At 38.6% G+C, this 20,861-nt stretch overlaps 1 protein-coding gene across 5 annotated transcripts in view; it reads left to right on the top strand.

The window, feature by feature from the left end:
* The window catches only part of LOC134825285 (uncharacterized), a 43,819-nt gene extending 24,402 nt beyond the window's left edge, over positions 1–19,417 (top strand). For 3 of the 5 annotated variants that reach the window (XM_063837445.1, XM_063837448.1, XM_063837446.1), the window contains 8 exons: positions 4,379–4,475; positions 4,714–4,831; positions 6,567–6,661; positions 6,847–6,945; positions 7,169–7,342; positions 18,049–18,158; positions 18,323–18,452; positions 18,663–19,417. In XM_063837445.1, the coding sequence (XP_063693515.1) occupies positions 4,379–4,475; positions 4,714–4,831; positions 6,567–6,661; positions 6,847–6,945; positions 7,169–7,342; positions 18,049–18,158; positions 18,323–18,452; positions 18,663–18,685 (846 nt within the window). In that variant the 3' untranslated portion in view covers positions 18,686–19,417. Of the gene's footprint in view, positions 1–4,378; positions 4,476–4,713; positions 4,832–6,566; positions 6,662–6,846; positions 6,946–7,168; positions 7,343–10,906; positions 11,017–11,281; positions 11,412–11,667; positions 13,073–18,048; positions 18,159–18,322; positions 18,453–18,662 lie in introns of those variants that run through there. The other 2 variants (XM_063837447.1, XM_063837449.1) reach the window with 1 other exon arrangement.
* The last annotated feature ends 1,444 nt before the right edge of the window (positions 19,418–20,861 follow it).

Raw genomic sequence — 20,861 nt, forward strand, 5'->3', positions numbered from 1 at the left:
TCCTCCCTGTGTGACACGTGGTGGGGGCTAATTGTAGAGCCGTATCAGCAGGCTGTTTGGTAACGTAATGTCACAACACATCTCCTGATATGGACACCTCCTTGTTAGGTCACTCCACCTGATCGAGTCTTCTGTAATGAGCTAAGAATGTTCATCTCCAGTCCGGAAGTGAAAGTAAGGGGAAAAGTCGGTGGTGGAGGTGTTGGTGGGGAGGAGGGGGTTGGATCATATTCACTTCTAAAAGCTGTTATTACCTTCAAGTGATGTGTACACTGTAATCTGTATACACTGTGTACATTGGGTACACGTACTCAAGTTCGACACGCACTCTAGTTCGATACGTATTGTAGAGTCTAGTTCGACAAACCCTAAGGTTCGACTCTCAACTCTGTCGAACTAAAGTGCGCTACCTGGACTCAAGTTCTACACGTACTAAAATTACAGTGTACATTGTACATTGTAAATTGTACATTGTACACTATACACTTACTTGTACAGGTCCTAACACTGTTCAGCTGGAGACAGCAAACACTTTCATACTTTATCAGGGAACTAATTTTCGGTTTCCACTCCATGAGATTGTAGCATCTCCAAACCCCAGTGACCAGTCTTGACAACGTCAAAACTTATCCAACGCGAAAGCACACAGGCTTATTAACAAATGAAACGTATTTAACCTCGCGCGGCGTAAGCCACCAATATTATTGCGTTCTGATCAAGTCTGTCTATCTATTACTAATTTTAGTGAGATTTAGGCCCTGGAGTTTACATGAGCCCTGCATAATAGATGTAAAAAATAAAATAAATGCTATTAATCTTTAAATAATTTCAAATATATTTAAATTTAATCAATATTCGGAGTGGTTAGCTCTCTCAGGTGCAGTGTGTACTAAAAGTAAATATAACATCAAATGGAACATATTTGTAGTGTCACTCTGCAACCTGCCTGCTCTATATTTGTAGTGTTGATAGTTTTAAACGGTCGGTTTGAGGGGGATGAGGCCACATAGCTATCAGTACCTTGTATCCTAGCAGTGTCCTGTGTAACCCTGGTAACCCTGCAGTACAGTGTCCTGTGTTGCTAGTGTGAGATGTGTGTCTTCTCCTTCTCAATATCAGTTTAACTGTTACTCTCCCTCGTTAGTCGCTATACTTCTAGTTTATATTTAATGTTTAATGTTGTTGTGTTGCTCGGAAGTTTTTGCTGTCGTGGTTACAGTCTGTGTTGCCATAGTTACAATATCTATGTTCTGTGACAGTCCGTGTTGCCATGGTTACAATATCTATGTTCTGTGACAATCTGTGTTATAATGGTCATAATATAATTGTCACATTAGCTCACTTCTGGTTCCAAGTTTTAACCAATTCCTCCGGAAGACTAATTACAAGTTGATTAATGTAATTAATCACAATGCGGAGAAATTAATTGATTAGTCACCATCACTCCACATTTTTCTGCACCACATTTTACCATAACAAAGAAAGTGTCATGTTACTATTCTAATCTTTTCTATTTTATCGGATCTTGTTTAAGTGATGAGGTATCGTGTCCCGGCCCTTATGATGTTACCATGGCAACACTGTCTGCTGCTGTTAACATGACTAAACATGCTAACTGTCATCACTCGGTCACGGTTGATGAATTCTCTAAATTCCAATAAAACAGTAGTAAACACTAGTTCTATTCGTATTCTGTTAGTGTGTTAGTGTTCTGTCCCTCTCAGTGTACCTTTACTAATGTTCCATAGCTACTCCTGTGTAATGTACGTTATATTAATTCCTCTGCATATTGTTATTTAAGGAATGTAATACCTGTTTGCCGTGGTAACTACCTGGTTGTCGTGGTAACAATATTTGTTAGTTACTGTTAGTTAGTTTGCTTACGTTTAGTTTATTTATTGGCAGCGGGTTTGTGCGCTAGTATGAAGTGTGTACTATATAATATAGTGTAGTACACTAGTAATAATAATTAATATATACACTATATATAATATACGCTGTGTAGTGAAATGTCGTGTCAGGAGCTGTGCTTGTGTGTACAAGACGAGCACATTGGCTACCGTCCTAGAAGGCTGGTAAGTTAAACAGTCAGGCAGGCAGCTTTATAACAGGGCTACCTAGGAATAGTTACCATAGCAACTAGGAGGTTTATACTTTATAACAGGGTGTTTTAACTCCCACATGGCTCCTGTCCCCCCCCCCCCCAATCAGGCAGGCAGTTTTATAACCGATGGAACACTTCCCGCTTAGTTACAACTGCTCATTTCAAACGTGCGATTTAAAAATAGCCAAAAGTTGTGATTGTAAATTGAATAATGGAACAATTTGTATAACACCTGACACACAAAGTTATACATTTCACAAAGTTTTTTTTTCTCTTTTTTTAACCATTTTTGATAATATTTAATGTTGTGAGCTCACTAATCACTCCTACACGAGTGGTACTTGGCGGGTAGCCATGGCAAAGTGGCACGTTACTATGGTAACAACACAATGTCACGTGACAATTAAAATCTGGAGGTGGTCAGGTTTTCCTGTTGTCTGTTGTACGCGTGTACATTATTAGCAATTCCAGTAGAACTATTATACATATCTTACCAATAGTTATCAGTAGTTTGTTTCCAAGTTTCGTTTAATATTTTGTGGATCATGTAACTGTAGTTTAGTAGTGTAACCACACAGTAATATTAGATATGGATTATGTGTCTTGATTTGGTTGGGACCCTTGGTGACGTTCAGCTGCAAGTAAGTTATTAATCAAAATGTAGTAGTAACCATGGCAACCAATAAAGTAGTTACCATAGAAACTAGAATTATAGTGGTAGCCATAGCAACTAGAATTATAGTGGTAGCCATAGCAACTAGAATTATAGTGGTAGCCATAGCAACTAGAATTATAGTGGTGGTCATAGCAACTAGAATTATAGTGGTAGCCATAGAAACTAGAATTATAATGGTAGCCATAGTAACTAGAATTATAGTGGTAGCCATAGCAACTAGTACAGTATGCAGTAGCTGCCATAGCAACCCCCATCCAGTTAGTAAGTTTTCCAGCAAGTTGGAACTAGTACAGTAGTTTAGTTAGTTAGTAAGTATTGTAGTTTCTGGGTTGCGATAGCGACTATTACTGAGGACTATTATAGGAACCATAATCATGTCATCAGTTACCATATTAACGAATACAGTAGTAACCATAACAACGAGTACAGCTGTTGCCATAACAACGAGTACAGCTGTTGCCAGCAACCAAGCCTTCCTAGAGTACTGCAGTGTTCTCCCTGATCATAATTTCAGTAGTTTTTAGGACGGTTTTAACTTTGTCCGGGAGCCCTGTTTGGGACAGTTTCTTAACTCTATTTCGTGACCCTTTCACACATTTTATCAGTACACTCTAGGTTTATCTTTCCTTATCTTTCATTTTAACGGGGGTGTAGACATTTTTACATGTCTTATTATTTACTACCGGCCCTCAGGGCCTGACTTTCCCGCCGTCCTGAGTACTGCAGTGCTGGTCGCGTGACCTCGGACACGCTACACGTGATCCCACGTGACCAGCAGCGCGGTAAGCGGGCCGCGGGGAAGTCTTATTGAACGTGGCATTTGTTTTTCGAAGAGTTGTGGTTTGGACGAGTAAAGTTTCGGGTCATTTTAAGGACCAAAGTTTTGTGCACCTACTCTTAGTTCGATTATACTTAATTTAAGTCGTTTCCCTTTGTTCATCCTGCTCCTTGAAGTAACTCTTGCTATACAAGTTGATTTAGCTAGTCAAGTTGATTTAGCTAGTCAACCGTTTACCTCTGAGCCGGTAGAACCGAGCCTATAGCTAGTTAGGCTGTAAGGCTCCCCCCCCTGTTAGCCTATCGCTAACACTCCCAGATCTGATTTCACGTTCCTAGCCGCTTTCCCCCCTCTCTACTCCTCGGCTGAAAGGATAGCTTAGATAGCTTACTTACTACTAGCTTAGACTGTCCCGGAGGCCCCTATTAGTTACTCAGAGACCATCAAATTTTACTTCATCCCTACTTTACTACAATAGTAACCAATAGTAACCAATAGTAACCAATAGTAACCAATAGTAACCAATGTGTTACATGCTTATAAAATATTAACCGTGAGACTGAGCGTGATTTAAGTACATTATTTTAAGTAATTTTCACCGCTGACTTTAAGTCTCTTTGTCGTTCATATGAAAGGCAAATTAACACAAGAGTGTATTGATAACCGACTTCTCGGTGGTATTGCTTTCATTCACCACACTTCAACTGTGAAATGGCAATTATCCCCTCACTCGTTAGTTTTTATAACTTTATCCTTTTATCGATGCTAAACTAAAGTAAGTAACTAAAAGTAAGTAAATTATTAATTCATCTTGTTTCAGCCGTTTGACGACCGTGACGATGATAAAGATAAAAGAAACAAAGGAAAGGAGAAGAGAATCTCAATCTCTCTCATTATCTTGACGTTCCTCTCTTCCGGTACTTTCACTTTCACTTTCATTATTCAACTACTTTCGTTCTTCAGCTCTTATTTAACTCATTGATTTCCATGTTAGAATTTGATTTAAAACCGTTTGATTTTATTGAATTTTTTACTTTTAGCTACTAGTCAGCCATCAATACTTATACAGTATACTCCTATAATTACTATTGCTACTACTAGTATATTGAAATAGTACAGGGTAGTAACTGTATGTTAATCTAACATCCTTCTCAGTCTGTGTTCTGTTTGGCACGCTCTACCCGGAGCTGTCCCGAGGAGAGATTGACATGACACCCTGGAGATCTATGATACAAGCGTCCGTACAAAGACAGGGCTGGCTCATTAGAGACAGGTTAGTTACCATAGCAACCTAGAGACAGGTTAGTTACCATAGCAACCTAGAGACAGTTTAGTTACCATCAGGGACAAAAGGATTTCGCGATTATTTTGGCCAAATTTCGCGGTACCGCGAAATTTAACAGGCTATACATTAAACTATACATAAAATTTGTCGCGGAGAATGGGAAATTTCGCGATTTCGTACATGCCGCGAAATCCTTTTGTCCCTGGTTACCATAGCAACCTAGAGACAGGTTAGTTACCATAGCAACCTAGAGACAGGTCAGTTACCATAGCAACCTAAAGACAGGTCAGTTACCATAGCAACCTAGAGACAGGTTAGTTACCATAGCAACCTAGAGACAGGTTAGTTACCATAGCAACCTAAAGACAGGTTAGTTACCATAGCAACCTAGAGACAGGTTAGTTACCATAGCAACCTAGAGACAGGTTAGTTACCATAGCAACCTAGAGACAGGTTAGTTACCATAGCAACCTAGAGACAGGTTAGTTACCATAGCAACCTAGAGACAGGTTAGTTACCATGGCAACCTAGAGACAGGTAAGTTACCATGGCAACCTAGAGACAGGTCAGTTACCATAGCAACCTAGAGACATGTTAGTTACCATAGCAACCTAGAGACAGGTTAGTTACCATAGCAACTTAGAGACAGGTTAGTTACCATAGCAACCTAGAGACAGGTTAGTTACCATAGCAACCTAGAGACAGGTTAGTTACCATAGCAACCTAGAGACAGGTCAGTTACCATAGCAACCTAGAGACAGGTTAGTTACCATAGCAACCTAGAGACAGGTCAGTTACCATAGCAACCTAGAGACAGGTTAGTTACCATAGCAACCTAGAGACAGGTCAGTTACCATAGCAACCTAGAGACAGGTTAGTTACCATAGCAACCTAGAGACAGGTTAGTTACCATAGCAACCTAGAGACAGGTTAGTTACCATAGCAACCTAGAGACAGGTTAGTTACCATAGCAACCTAGAGACAGTTTAGTTACCATAGCAACCTAGAGACAGGTCAGTTACCATAGCAACCTAGAGACAGGTCAGTTACCATAGCAACCTAGAGACAGGTTAGTTACCATAGCAACCTAGAGACAGGTTAGTTACCATAGCAACCTAGAGACAGGTTAGTTACCATAGCAACCTAGAGACAGGTTAGTTACCATAGCAACCTAGAGACAGGTCAGTTACCATAGCAACCTAGAGACAGGTCAGTTACCATAGCAACCTAGAGACAGGTCAGATACCATAGCAACCTAGAGACAGGTTAGTTACCTTAGCAACCTAGAGACAGGTTAGTTACCATAGCAACCTAGAGACAGGTCAGTTACCATAGCAACCTAGAGACAGGTTAGTTACCATATCAACCTAGAGACAGGTTAGTTACCATAGCAACCTAGAGACAGGTTAGTTACCATAGCAACCTAGAGACAGGGTAGTTACCATAGCAACCTAGAGACAGGTTAGTTACCATAGCAACCTAGAGACAGGTTAGTTACCATAGCAACCTAGAGACAGGGTAGTTACCATAGCAACCTAGAGACAGGTTAGTTACCATAGCAACCTAGAGACAGGTTAGTTACCATAGCAACCTAGAGACAGGGTAGTTACCATAGCAACCTAGAGACAGGTTAGTTACCATGGCAACCCTCAATTCTTGTTAGATACATAGTCTATTTATTAGGTTGCCTAAGTTTCCATAATGTAACCATGGTAATTTCAAGGATAACGCTCGTAAACCTGGGACTCTGGAGATATTGCTATGACGACCAGCTTTACGATCTCATTGAGATTCTGAACCCCCAGTTTTCTAACCTTGGTAAGATTTTCCAAATTTTCCTCAGACCTGGCAAACTTTCTGGCAGAACTTTATACATATTTTCAGCAGCTATTTGATTACAATTTATTACCAATAATAAATTGGTTGCAACAGTAAACATCAATACTAACTAACTAACTAAACTACAGTAAACATCAATACTTACTACTATACCCCAACAATAGGTCGCAGAAGGAGATCAGCTGAAGAAGAAGAAGAAGAACATTTCCTCGCGAAGAGACAGATTGCCAGAGAAGGAGATATCGCTATCAGATGCCATAACGGTTAGTACCATTTACTATGTTCCCATGACAACCCCTCAATAGTCAATATATTTTTACTGTGACAACATCTCATTTTGTTACCATGGCAACCTTCATTGTTTTACCATTACAACCCTCACTATCTTACCATGACAACCCCTCACTATTTTGTTACCATGACAACCCCTCATTATTTTGTTACCATGACAACCCCTCACTATTTTGTTACCATGACAACCCCCAGTCCCTGCTCCATGGAAGATGCCGTACCATGTGAAGAATAAGACGGAAGCTACAAAAGTGTGTCTGATAATAGGGATAGTAACGTGTATTCTCTCCTTCCTAATCAGCATTCTCGTCCTCATTACACGACTCCCTCTTCTCAAACTCTTCCAACTAATATCCTGCTTCCTTGGAGGTACATTTTAACATTTTAATACTATTATACTATAGTAATAGTTAATATTTTAATACTATTATACTATAGTGTAATACTATTATACTATAGTAAAGTGATTCTTTCTAACTATCGTATATACTTTTTAATAGCCACAACTTATAGTGAGCTTCAAGAAGAAAATACCCTCGTTCCAATAAGGATATGCTATCTTTATAAAGAGAACACTTTATGTTCCACTAGAGGTCCTTATTAAGATAAAACATAGTCTATCTAATTTCTATTAAGTTCAGATAACAATCGTAACGTTGCTAGGAATATCTGTAGTAGTATCCAGGGGAAACAGTATTCTGTTGTCATGGTGATACAGAATTCTGCCACACTATGTGTGTTTGTGAAGCTGAGATGTGGTAATGTTTAACCGCATGTTTTATGGTTGCTATAGTAACCAAAAAACTATTGTTCTTGTTCCGTCCAAGCCTTGCCAGGCTGTGTGTTGGTCACGTGTAAGTTGCAGTTAACATTCACTTCAACACTACACGAATACTGTAACTCACATTCACTACACGAATACTGTAACTCACTTCTACTCTGCCCTATTCAGGGTAAAGATTAAAACGGGAGATCCTATTATATTCCAAATATTTTGTTATTATTGTGATCCGGGCCAATTATTTTTATGTTAGCTGATGTATTTTAGTTTTTATGATTATTTACCGTGTTGACCTATGAAGGGAGATTTGAAGTTGTGATCTCACAAGCCCCAGCGATTTTATGTTGAAAAATATTGTTGTAATGATTCATCATTTGGACGATTTCAATAGAAAAATTCTTATCCTGACTCGAAGCATTCCCAACCCGGACCACTAGCGACTGTGAACGTAAAGAGAAAGAGAAAGAGAAAGAGAAAGGTATTTCAGCATTCAAATTATGCTGCATGTACTTTAGCGCCTTATCAGTCTTCACTTGCTGTTTTGAGGGCTGAAAATACTCCCTTGCTGGTTACCCTATCTTACGAGTGAAACTTATTCCATCCCATAATATCTTTAGATTTAGGAACTTAATCTCAGGTTAGTTACCATAACAACCCTCAATTCTAGCGTGGAGGGGGATTTGTTTAAAACTTAAAAGTGTTATGAAAAGTTTGTTTTAGCAGGAGCTTTCAAAATACTTGTGTAAATCGTCTTCAGCTCAATTCTAGGTTTATTTCTAGCCCCTACTTTAGCTGAATCTAAACCCCCTAAGTCCCGAAGTAGTAGGTTATTTTGTGAAACGGTTCGTCTATGCTCCATTCCTCATCCCTGCCCCATCCCCTTCCTGCCCACCCCTCATCCCTGCCCCATCCCCTTCCTGCCCCACCCCTCGTCCCTGCTCCGTCTCTTTTCCCTGCCCCACCCCTCGTCCCTGCTCCGTCTCTTTTCCCTGCCCCACCCCTCGTCCCTGCTCCGTCTCTTTTCCCAGCCCCGCCCCAACCCCTCGTTCCTGCCCCAATCCTCTTTCCTGCGCCATCCCCTTCCTGCCCCACCCCTCGTTCCTGCCCCAACCTTCGTTAGTTTTCAACCCCTCAAAACAGCTCCTTGTCTACCTGTTGTTACCAGGGTTACCACTACCTACTCTACTATATTGTTACCTTGAAGCGAATTCTTGCTGCCCTTCTCTACCTACTATTGTGACATTCTGATTCTGTTACCATGGTACTGTTACCATGGTAACTACTGATTCTATTTATGATTATGGGGAAACCCAATATGTGATCTTTTCAATGTCTCAAATCTTTATCTTGTGTCTTTATCTCATGTTTCTGTGTGTCTTAATAGATGTAACGCATGCTGTCTACTACACGGATAATCATCCTATTTATCGATTTAATTTATTGATTAATTATTGATCCTAATACCTTTTTTACTGCAACTGAGTTCCAGCTAAATAACTAAATATCTATAACTAAACATTGTTTAAACATTTATTCGCATGGGTTGACGAAATCTTATACAGAATGATTAATTTTAAATACCATTCAAGGTACTTTTGAGGATAACGATCAATTGGTTGATTGATTTACAGGACACATACTAGAGTAGCAGGGGTGTAGGAAGAGGGGGTGTAGGAAGAGGGGCGGTGTACCCCTGTAGGGTGGTAGGAAGAGGGGTGGTGTAGGAAGAGGGGCGGTGTACCCCTGTAGGGGTGTATGAAGAGGGGGTGTACCCCTGTAGGGGTGTAGGAAGAGGGGGGTGTACCCCTGTAGGGGTGTAGGAAGAGGGGGTGTACCCCTGTAGGGCTGTAGGAAGAGGGGGGTGTACCCCTGTAGGGCTGTAGGAAGAGGGGGTGTACCCCTGTAGGGGTGTAGGAAGAGGGGGGTGTACCCCTGTAGGGCTGTAGGAAGAGGGGGGTGTACCCCTGTAGGGCTGTAGGAAGATGGGGGTGTACCCCTGTAGGGGTGTAGGAAGAGGGGGGTGTACCCCTGTAGGGCTGTAGGAAGAGGGGGGTGTACCCCTGTAGGGGTGTAGTTGTCCCAGCCTTATCTAACCAAGATTGTATTTTAATTAGACTTCATAAATTTAAGCATGTGACTCTGAATTTCAATTAATTGTTTTGTGAATGATCGCACATCCAAGATACAAAACATTATTCCACTTTTTTACCATGTACCAACTAATGTAACTATGTTACCCTGACAACCAATGTAACCATGTTACCCTGACAACTAATGTAACCATGTAACCCTGAAAACTAATGTAACCATGTTACCCTGACAACTAATGTAATCATGTTACCCTGACAACTAATGTAATCATGTTACCCTGACAACTAATGTAATCATGTTACCCTGACAACCAATGTAACCATGTTACCCTGACAACTAATGTAATCATGTTACCCTGACAACTAATGTAACCATGTTACCCCGACAACTAATGTAATCATGTTACCCTGACAACTAATGTAATCATGTTACCCTGACAACCAATGTAACCATGTTACCCTGACAACTAATGTAATCATGTTACCCTGACAAGTGACAACTAATGTAACCATGTTACCCCGACAACTAATGTAACCATGTTACCCCGACAACTAATGTAATCATGTTACCCTGACAACCACCAAGGTACTATGTATACTTATGTCGTGGTAGCATGACAGCTGTATCTTACTTTCACTCTTTCAACTTCACAATATCAATACTGCTGGTTCTAATATTCATGACGTCACGTGTGACGTGTTTATGACGTCATATCACATGGTGTGACGTCATGTGTTCATTTTAAGAATGCTGGTTTCACTCTTGCATGTCTGTTCGTCTTGCTACACTGTATCAGTATTAGCGTTACTATGGTAACAGTAACGAAACTACTTGTATGACGTCTGGTGGCATGAATTCTTGCTGCTTTGCTGCCAGTAACCATAGTAACTACTTGTCTTGCTGCCAGTATTGTAAACTAATACTACTAATGATACTGTACTATTATTGTAATAACAATATTACTAATACTATCAAAATGTTAAAACACTATTCTTATGATATTTCTGCTTTCTTCAATTCCACTGTTTTAACTTTCCACCTGTAACTTTGATCTGCTTCAGCTGTCTCTATTTCTGTTGCTCTGGGCGTTTCCATGACAATGCAGACAGACGCGCAAAAGTATTTTAACGAGAGTATCGGCAGAAAAGTGGAGCAGTCGCTAAAAGTTGAGGTTAGTTTCTACTACTACAGTAACTATAGTAACCATAGCTTTAGTTTCCCTGGTTACCAGTTATAAGTTTAGTTGCTAGTTAGTAATCTAGTGGCCAATATCTAAACAGTTACTAGTGATATTTGTAACTATAGTAACTATAGTAACCATAGCAATTAGTAACCGTAGTAAATAGCATGTATTGCAGGCAACATTGTAACTACAGTAACTATAGTAACCATAGTAATTAGTAACCATAGTAACTACTAACAAGCACATATTCCAGGCGGACATTGATCTGACCCGGTTTGGTCTGAGTCTGACTGGTATAGATGTGATAGAACTGGCTCCGGGAGTCTGTGGTATCATGTTGGGAGGATCTTGTATTCTTATGATAGTCTCCGTCATCATCGCAGGTACTTTCCTTATTATTACAACTAGGTTTCAACTGCATTGTAATTAAGCCTTGGGACATTGTAATGGATATTTCTTTAAAACAAATTTATTAGCGTGTCTAAATTTCCTTACTAATTCGCGTCTCTTATTTAATGAGTTCTCGTGATGCCCCCTTCCCCCCCCCCCCTCCGCCCCCCCCCCCCCCCCCTCCGGATTGTTAATTTGCCTCCCCACCAGTAAAGAAGTGTACTTCATGATAACAATTCACTTTTTCAGAGATATCTCGACACCAGTAAAGGGTCTTGTGTTACCATGTGTGGTTACCAACAGTTACTTGTGTTACCATGGTAACTGTTGAGGAAGTACTCACACGATGACAGTGCTTGAGCTGGGCTCAGTTATAATTATGGGCAATCTGAAAACTGGCAACACACTTTCAAATAATTTGAATACTTAACTTTATACTGCAAGTTACCATTGTAACAGTGTTCTACGCCGTGTGTTACCATGGTAACTGTTCTACGCCGTATGTTACCATTGTAACTGTGTTCTACGCCGTATGTTACCATGGTAACTGTGTTCAACACCGTATGTTACCATAGTAACTGTTTTCCAAACTGCATGTTCTGCACAATATTTGTTCTTCCAACCCAAATTTATTTAATTTTGTTGTCAGATAATTTTACTGTTTGAAATAGTTTGGGTTAGTTGTTGGATAAAAGTTATTTATAACTTAATTTCATTTTAATTTTATAGTACTATGGTGTAACTATTAAAAACTCGCTAATTTATAACAGTAATTATAATTTATAACAGTAACTTTAATGTGATATGGTAAGTCTTCAAAAGGTCGCCCTTATCTTTGCAATAACGTCCTCATTAGGTAGGTTCGTAAAAACTACGAACATAAATATCGAAGGAATTTGCTTACAAATCACAGAGTTCAAATGCCTTCTCCACAACTATCGGCCATATCGGATATTGAACCTAAGGATCAACAGATAAGAACATACTGGAAGATATTCAATAACATTTTGTTTTTATGAACCTACCTAGTCCTCCTTGCTTTATTTAAAAATTAGCGTAATATATATAGTTATAATGAAAAACTGTCAAGATGACATTTGTTAGACTTGCAGTAACTTTTTGTTACTTTTTAGTTAATGTTCTCAATTATTTGTGGAAAGTAAACTATTCCTTGAAAATTATATAATTCCTTATTATATACTTGCTACACAAGCTTAGTTAAAAAGCTTTAAAGGGTGAGTAACATTTGGTTTTAAGCTTATTTTAAATATACGTTAATTAAAATTAAATAACTTACAGTATCTATAATTATATTTTCGGTAGCACTGCAATATTCTCTTTAGCTTAATCAACTGATAGCGGTGGAGGAACTATAAATTTGATAATTTTATTTCCGCTATTTTCTTATCCCACAGGTGGTAAGCTCTTTCTTTGATTAAATTACAGGGAACCCAAAAACAGCTAATTAAGATAATTTTAAAGTTCAACAATAAGTAGTCCTTTACCTGTTGTCAATGTATTGAGGGATGAGATTCTAAGTAATTTAATGTATTGTGGGGGAGATTCTAAGTAATGTATTCTATGTATTGTGGGGGAGTTTTGACAGATTTATACCATGACAGTTATAGAATTTATACCTAATTGTACTATATTAGATATCGTGTGCGTCATTGACTACTTCATCACACCACCAGTGACCTATCACCTATTTCAATTCATCACACCACCAGTGACCTATTTCAACTCCTCGCATTTGTTTGTTCAATTTCTGTTGGTTTGTCCGTTTGTTCGGTTGTTTGGTTGCTTCTGCAAATAAGCTGACTTGAAATGGTAGAAGGGATGTGTAGCTCCGGCAAACTAAGGCTGTTTACATTGAGTAGCAGTGCGTAGTATTTCAACTAGCCATTTGCAATATGGCATATGCATTCATTTCCTGTAATAAACGTAGGTGCACTACTGAAGGTGCACTACTGTAGAGTGTAGGCGCACTACTGTAGGTGGTAAACGCCACTAGTTACCGCCTTGTATCTGGACCTTTTATTTAGACGGAGCTGTAAATAGTGTTACTACGTCTCCTAGTAGTAGTAGTACGCCGTAATAGTGTAAGGTTGTAGTAACGTTGTCCCAGGCTTACGACTGAAATTGTGGTGTAATTAATTGTAAAATCTTGCTAATGAGTCATTGCGCCAGCACATCAGAGAGTTCCTATTTGAAGGAGTGTATCCCCTGATTCAGATTAGCGGTTATCAAGGAGAGACAACATGAACTTGGTGAGCTTACTAGAGAGAGACTACATTTTTTTTTTTTTTTTTTAAATGTTGGGGCACCCACTTTACCTCCCTATTGGGAGGCTACGTCCGTCATTAGTGACTAACGTCTATTGGGGTTCCTCTGGTTGTAGGTGTCAGTAGGTTTGGGTCACTTGGCATGGGCTAGTGATCCCGCCCCTCCAGAGGATAAAGCCTGGTGAGCGACGTTTCCCGTGAGGGAAACTGTCATAATGCTCGTTCACGGGAGAACACCACCCATGCCTGGATGTTCTCCCGGGTACTCGATAGAACAGGCTGCCCCCTGTCATTCTAGTGGGCTGACAGGAACCTACCAGGCATGCCTGAGCCTATGATGTAATTCTCCCATTTCCTTTGTTATTCTTTTGTGCGCGTCTTTCGACGCGCGCTTTATTATTTGTGACAATTTTTTGCTTTTTATTGCGCTGGGTGTATTTTTGCTAGTTATAGGGCGCTAATTTCAAATTTTCAGACCTGCGCCATCCGTGATCTAGTCTTCTATATAGTAGCAGACGAATTCATCTTCCATCCGGCCTGTTCTTCTTATGTAGCTTATTATTTCGGTAGCTTTGAAGTTTTCTATAATGTTGAGAAGATTTGTGTGCGTTATATTGAAACTGTTTTGTCTTGCCTCTGTGTATGCTGGACACTTTGCCAGATAGTGTTCCGTTGTTTCTCTTTCCCTGGGACAGTGTCTACAGTATGGAACAACTAGCCTGTCTATTTTGTGTATGTTCGCCGCTAGTTTGTTCTGTCCTGAAATTATTTGTGTTAAATATCTAATTTGATCTCTGTTTTTTGTGGGAAGACGTAGTTTTTGTTTCATAAAATATTTTTTGATGATTTCTTTATTTTTAACTTTGTCTGGGGTCAGTCCCCACTTCTTCCCGACATATTTTTTGCATGTCATCAGTAATTTAGTGGCAATTTGGCACTTCTTGTTTATATGAGGGGCCCATCTTAGGTGATTGTCTAGGATGACTCCTAGGTATTTCGCTTTGTCTGATAATTCCATCTTTGTATTGTTTAATTCGATAGGAATGTATTTATATTTCTTCCTAGGATTGGTGAATAGGACTGTTTTAGTTTTCAAGGCACTTATTTTTACTCCGTTTTTTATGCACCACTTGTCAATTGTTTTAAGATAAGCTTTCGCAATACCTGTTATTGTGTAAAGGTCTATCCCTTGTATCAAGATAGCTAGGTCGTCAGCAAAAGCTTGTATAAACGTTTCATCAAGCTCTTCTTTTGCTAATAGTGTATTTAGTGTGAGATTCCATAGTAGGGGTGAGAGGATTCCTCCTTGAGGGCATCCTCTATACACTTTTCTTTTTAGTGTGAAACCGTGTAGTTCTAATTCTATTTCCCTCTCTGTTAACATGATATAGATCCAGTTTATGATCTTGTCTGGGATTTTTATTTTTTCCATAGCTTCTCTAATTGAACTGAATTTGATTGCATCGAATGCCCCTTCTACGTCCAAAAATATTCCCAGTGCATATTGTCCATTTGATATAGCTTCTTCTATTCTATTTGTCAATCTGTGCAACGCAGCTTGTGTACTTTTTCTCTTCCTGAATCCATATTGGTTCTTTGTTAGTTTTTTGTCAATACCCACCTTGTCTTCTAGGTATATTAAAATCATTTTTTCCATTAGTTTCTGAATGTTCGATGTTAAACTTATGATTCTGAATGCTTTGGGGTTGGAATAATCATCCTTTTCTGGTTTTGCCAGGATTACCCCCTTATTTATTTTCCATTGAGTCGGTGAGATTGAGTGTTTTAAACAGCGTTTGAATATATGTATGAGTGGTAATTCTAATATGTCACTGCACGCTTTTAACATTTCATTCATAACTTTGTCTGGTCCTGGAGCTTTCTTTGATTTAAGTGTTTTAATCGCTCTTCTGTATGAATCATTTGATATGACGTCATCTTCTATTTGGTCTTGTGACTCTGTGATCGTCACCTGTCTGTGTTGGTCATTTTCAGGGTAGTGTGTATCAGCTAAGAATGTCAGGGTTTCTTCTGTAGTTTTAGTGAATTCCCCGTTCGGTAGTTTAAGGCAGTTTAGTCTTTCCCACTCGTTATTCCTCTGTTTTGGGAATTTAGCTAGTTTACTTTTTGATTTGGTTTCTGAACAGTGATCTTTCCAACCTTGTCTTCCTATTTTTTGTAGTTCTCTTCTGTAATCGCTCTCTTTAGCTATGAGAACGTTTCTTTTTTCTTCAGTTGAAGCTTTAATTGTTTTACTTTTTTGTTTCAGAGCTTTCTTTTTGGTTTTATCAACTTCTTTATTCCAAGGTATTTTCGATTTATGTATTATTTTTTTGAGTGGGCACATTTCATTGAATACCTTCATTAGTATATTGTTGATAAATTTTGTGTCTTTATCCTCTCTTTCCTGTGGTGATCCGCTTACTTTATATCTGAATGGTTGTTTATCTAATGCTTTCTTTACTTCTTCCTTATATTCATCCCATTTTATATTGTCCGTGCATCTCTTATATGAAGTAGAGTGATTTCCAATATCTAGTTTGATCGATATCATTTTGTGGTCTGATAGTGATGGTTTCTGATCCACTTCCCAGCTTTTTATGAGTTTATTTGCACTTTTGTTAGTGACTGTAATGTCTATTACACTCCTGAATCCTCTAGTGTTGGTAAAGGTTGGAATGTTTCCTTTATTTTCTACATTGAGATTATATTTGTTTATTAATTCACATATTATCCTTCCTCTAGGAGTTGTTTTGTAGCTGTTCCATAGTATATGGTGACCGTTTGAGTCAGCTCCCATTATCATTGGAATGTTTTTAGAATTTGTATATTCTACTAGTCTCGAGAATTTATCTATTGCATCAGGTTCGATGTCTTGTATATTATTGTCCATGGCCATGTAGAACGAGCACCACATTATGCCCTTCTTTGTGTGTGTATTTGATTTTACCGCTATGATATCTCTATTCGTAAATGTTGTGAGTACGAATGATTTTCTTGCTAAGTCAATAGGTAAAATTATTGCGGTTCTTATTTTTTGTTCTCTATAGTGTGGGCTAAATGCTTTGTGTGTTTTAGGAACGTAACAGATTTTATTTTTAATGGCGTACGGTTCTTGTACAAGCATTATTTCATGTGATTTTAATTCATTAATATATGTTTGACAGGCTATCTTTTTCTTTTGTAGATTAATTTGTTTAACTGATGTGTAGTAACATTCCTTGCCTTTATTTAGGTTTTTTCTGATCGTTGAGCCCTGTTTTCCAGGTGGGATCTGCTGTTTCAACTTTTTTTGACCGGCAAATAAGCATCCTCTTTTCGTCATGACGCTGTTTTATGATGTGTTTTGTTCTGGATTTTTCCCCAGATGGATAGTTAACTGATTTCTGGATGCCCACCAGATGGTAATATGTCTGTTTACTGGATACCCTCCAGTTGGTAACGGTCAGTGTACTGACGGTATCAATAACTCTGTTCGTTGTTGAGTTGTTTAATTAGTGAAAACTAGTCGTGAGAGAGACTACATGAACTCGGCGGCTTATCTTTGTTCGATATCTTGAATTACATTCAGATGGTAGGGCATAGCATTTCACAATTTAGGCCCTTGAACTGCTAATGAGTTGTAAAACAAGGTGAGGTTTCGTGCTGAACTGGTTCTACGTTTTGATGGGCGACAAACTGGTTTTTTGTTTAAGATTTCCACATGTGAAGAATAAAAATCGCATTCGTTAAAGAGACATCAGAAATAAGGGGGATAAGTGTAGTTGTACCATGCGATCCAGGTAGCGGAGATTGCTTATTTCTGATATTCTAACGGTGAACGCTTTTAATACACTCCAGTTCTTGGATTTTCGAGGGGTGCAAAAATGGAGAATAATACTTAGTTACTAAGTTTGAAATTAGCAACCACATTACTGATTAGTATCCAAGTCGGAAACTGGTTACTGTGGTAAACTAGCTTACTAAAATGGCTTACTAAAATAGGACTGATTATGCAACTATCAGGTTACTTGATTGCTAACTAATCGCTATCTCAGTTGCTTCTGTGGGTGTCTAAGTAACCAGGTAACTAAGTAACCAGGTAACTAAGGTTACTTGATTGCTAACTAATCGCTATCTCAGCTCAGTTGCTTCTGTGGGTGTCTAAGTAACCAGGTAACTAAGTGACCAGGTAACCAGGTAACTAAGTAACCAGGTAACTAAGGTTACTTGATTGCTAACTAATCGCTATCTCAGTTGCTTCTGTGGGTGTCTAAGTAACCAGGTAACTAAGTAACCAGGTAACCAGGTAACTAAGTAACCAGGTAACTAAGGTTACTTGATTGCTAACTAATCGCTATCTCAGTTGCTTCTGTGGGTGTCGGTGTTGGACTCTGTATCTCTGTGAAGGAGGACGCTGAGTGGTATTTCAACGAAGCGCTCGGAAGGTCACTGTCTAGAGTTCTCCGAGAAGACGTGAGTATTAGTAGCAGTAATTAGTCAGTAATTAGTAATTAGTAATTAGTTATCGTTATGTTTACTAGCTGTAGTGTTATGTAACCAGCAGTTGTAAAAATGTTAAACATGTTATAATAACTACAGTATATTTTCTGACCCTAAATTCCCTTTAAAATCTGCAGTTCCAACTGAATATCGACATGTTGAGTATCAACCTGAAGTCAGCTGAGCTGGTCACCATGCAGATCGGAGTTAGCGCTATCTTCGTCATCGCTGCCTGCTTCCTCATGCTCGTCGCCACTGTACTTGCAGGTAAATACTATACTTGCAGGTAAATACTATACTAGTTGCCATGGTAACTGCAGATTCGGGGTGTAAATGAATCTTTTTACTAAATATGCTGACTTGGTGATATAGGTTGGTATTTCCGTGGCAGGGAAATGAAACGGTGCATAGAGGTGCTACTAATATTGTGAAATACAGCTTTTTCATTTTATTTAACATTTTTGTTATCTATTTCAGAACTGAGCAGGAACCTAAACTGATAACTTCACTTCCGGGCTCAACACAAAGGGAAATATTCAGACTCAGCTATCATGGTTACCATGGTTACTCCTACTCCCAGCAATATACAAAACTGGACAGTAAAGCCTATGTATATTGTATAAACGTAATCAAATATTTACAATTTGCAAAATGGACTAAGAAATGCTAAGAAAATACGCACACCATATTTTCAATGCAAAGAGGTTCTGCTGACCCTGAAGTGTTTCCATGGTTACCATTGTATTTTAGAAAATATTCACATCTATTTTATGTTTAAAATTATCTACGGACTGAACTTTTTCAGTTTTTCTTTTATCAATATCGTTGTGAAAGAAAATTATATAAAAATGGAACTAAATAATTCTATGATTGTATCATTGGCTTTGGTAGTATGATTTAAGTTGATTAACTTCTTAAAATACAAAGTTCCTCTGTTATTCTATATGTAGTTCTCCCTTCACTCTGAATGAAGCTCCTAATTACTGTTACCATGGTAGCAGAAGTTATTTTAATATTGTATTATTTTTATTTACACCAGATCTTGTTTGCTGACATTAAATTCCTATTTGTTTGCACACTAAGCTACATAACAGAATTATACGATGTAATTTGTGGTTTGTTACGTCAACAGTTTTCGTACTCAGTACTGAGTTAGTGAGTAATCAACTAAGACGACTGATCCATATGATTATATTATAAATATTGATGTATTTTCTCACAGATTAAAGAAACTTCGTGTTTTATTATGTTTTTTTTCCTTCAAATAAATCCCTAACCTAAGTGTCTGCATAATTCATGTTTATACTTTAGATTCACTTTGCAATCACTTACGAGAGGGGCGAGCAATAGTGAATAGACTAGATAAGGTAAGCGAGGTAATGCAAGCTAGCTAATCTAGATAAGGTAAGCTAGGTAATGCTAGCTAGCTTACAGCTAAGCTAGGTAATTGGTAACGCAGTCAGTCACTAAATTTTAAATGTATCGTTTGATTACACGGACATGGGCAAAAAACTTGGAACTGCATTTTCTGTTATCTTTCAAATTTGGTTCGTCCATCGTCGCTGATTTGGGACTCGCCCCACGACTCACGTGACATGCTTTTCTGGGGTGTGACCGCTTCGTATGTGGTCAGTGGTATACATATTTGATATCGGAGCCGCTCGAGTGAAATGTCCATGGTAGTAAGGCTGTTACCTGCACTGCCTGGGGACCCCAGGCCATAATCAATAATGTTCATATATGATATAATGAACGAATAGATATTCGGCGGTCATTCCGATTAGATTTCGACTGTTCTGTGTACACTGTAAATGCTTATACGTTTCTGTTTTATGAGTAAGCTGTGAAATTGTAAAAGTAAGCTATACCATATATTGTTTACGCGACGCCGATCTCGAATAAGACCTCTGACCTATATTAGGGGGTGCACGATAAAAATAAACTTGCTCGGATTTAAAAAATTTTTGTACCACTGTTTTCTAGAGACTGTGAGAATTTTCACAATACCAAATTTGTCATACCTTTTTGGAAAGATCAGTGAGTTTCGCCTAGGTGCCATATTTGATGGTGCACGGCTTTTGGAGCAAAATTAGCTGTAAAAGTCGCGTAATTTGACCGAATTCGTCCAAATTTGACCATTTTTGTCGTATTATTCGGATTTATCTTCAGTTCTTTAAATGAGATCATTCTGGAAATTGGCGACGACCTTCCAATAGGGCTTTCACAACTGTCCGAAAAATTTGGTGGATATCGGAGTTGATATAGTGATCAAAATGGGGCAAAATACACTGCTTTTAGCTGTAACATAATTTCTGATGGTTGGATAAGCTTTAAATTTTTCGGACACTTTCCTTGTAAGTCTGTGAGTAAGCTTACCAATTTTTGTTGCAATTGAAGGTCGGGAAAGATACTCAATATCTATTTGTTTGAAGAAAATTGTGCTGGCCGAAATTAGCGCTAAAAAACCATCCTACAGTCGGCACGCGCGGCTCACTGTCGATTGCGCACTACCAGTACCTACCTATATAATATTGCATAGCATAAAAATCATTTCTTGACGAGTTATGATCAAATAACCATTTTTGTCAATCGCGCGCACGTGACAGGTTTGTAAAACGATATTTGAGCTGTTTGTTTATGCTTTAGGATTCTTACCTGGGGACCTCAGGCTATCAT

Source organism: Bolinopsis microptera, chromosome 13 (genome assembly GCF_026151205.1).
Source record: "Bolinopsis microptera isolate Bmic1 chromosome 13, MBARI_Bmic_1.0, whole genome shotgun sequence".
NCBI classification, from domain to species: Eukaryota; Metazoa; Ctenophora; class Tentaculata; order Lobata; family Bolinopsidae; genus Bolinopsis; species Bolinopsis microptera.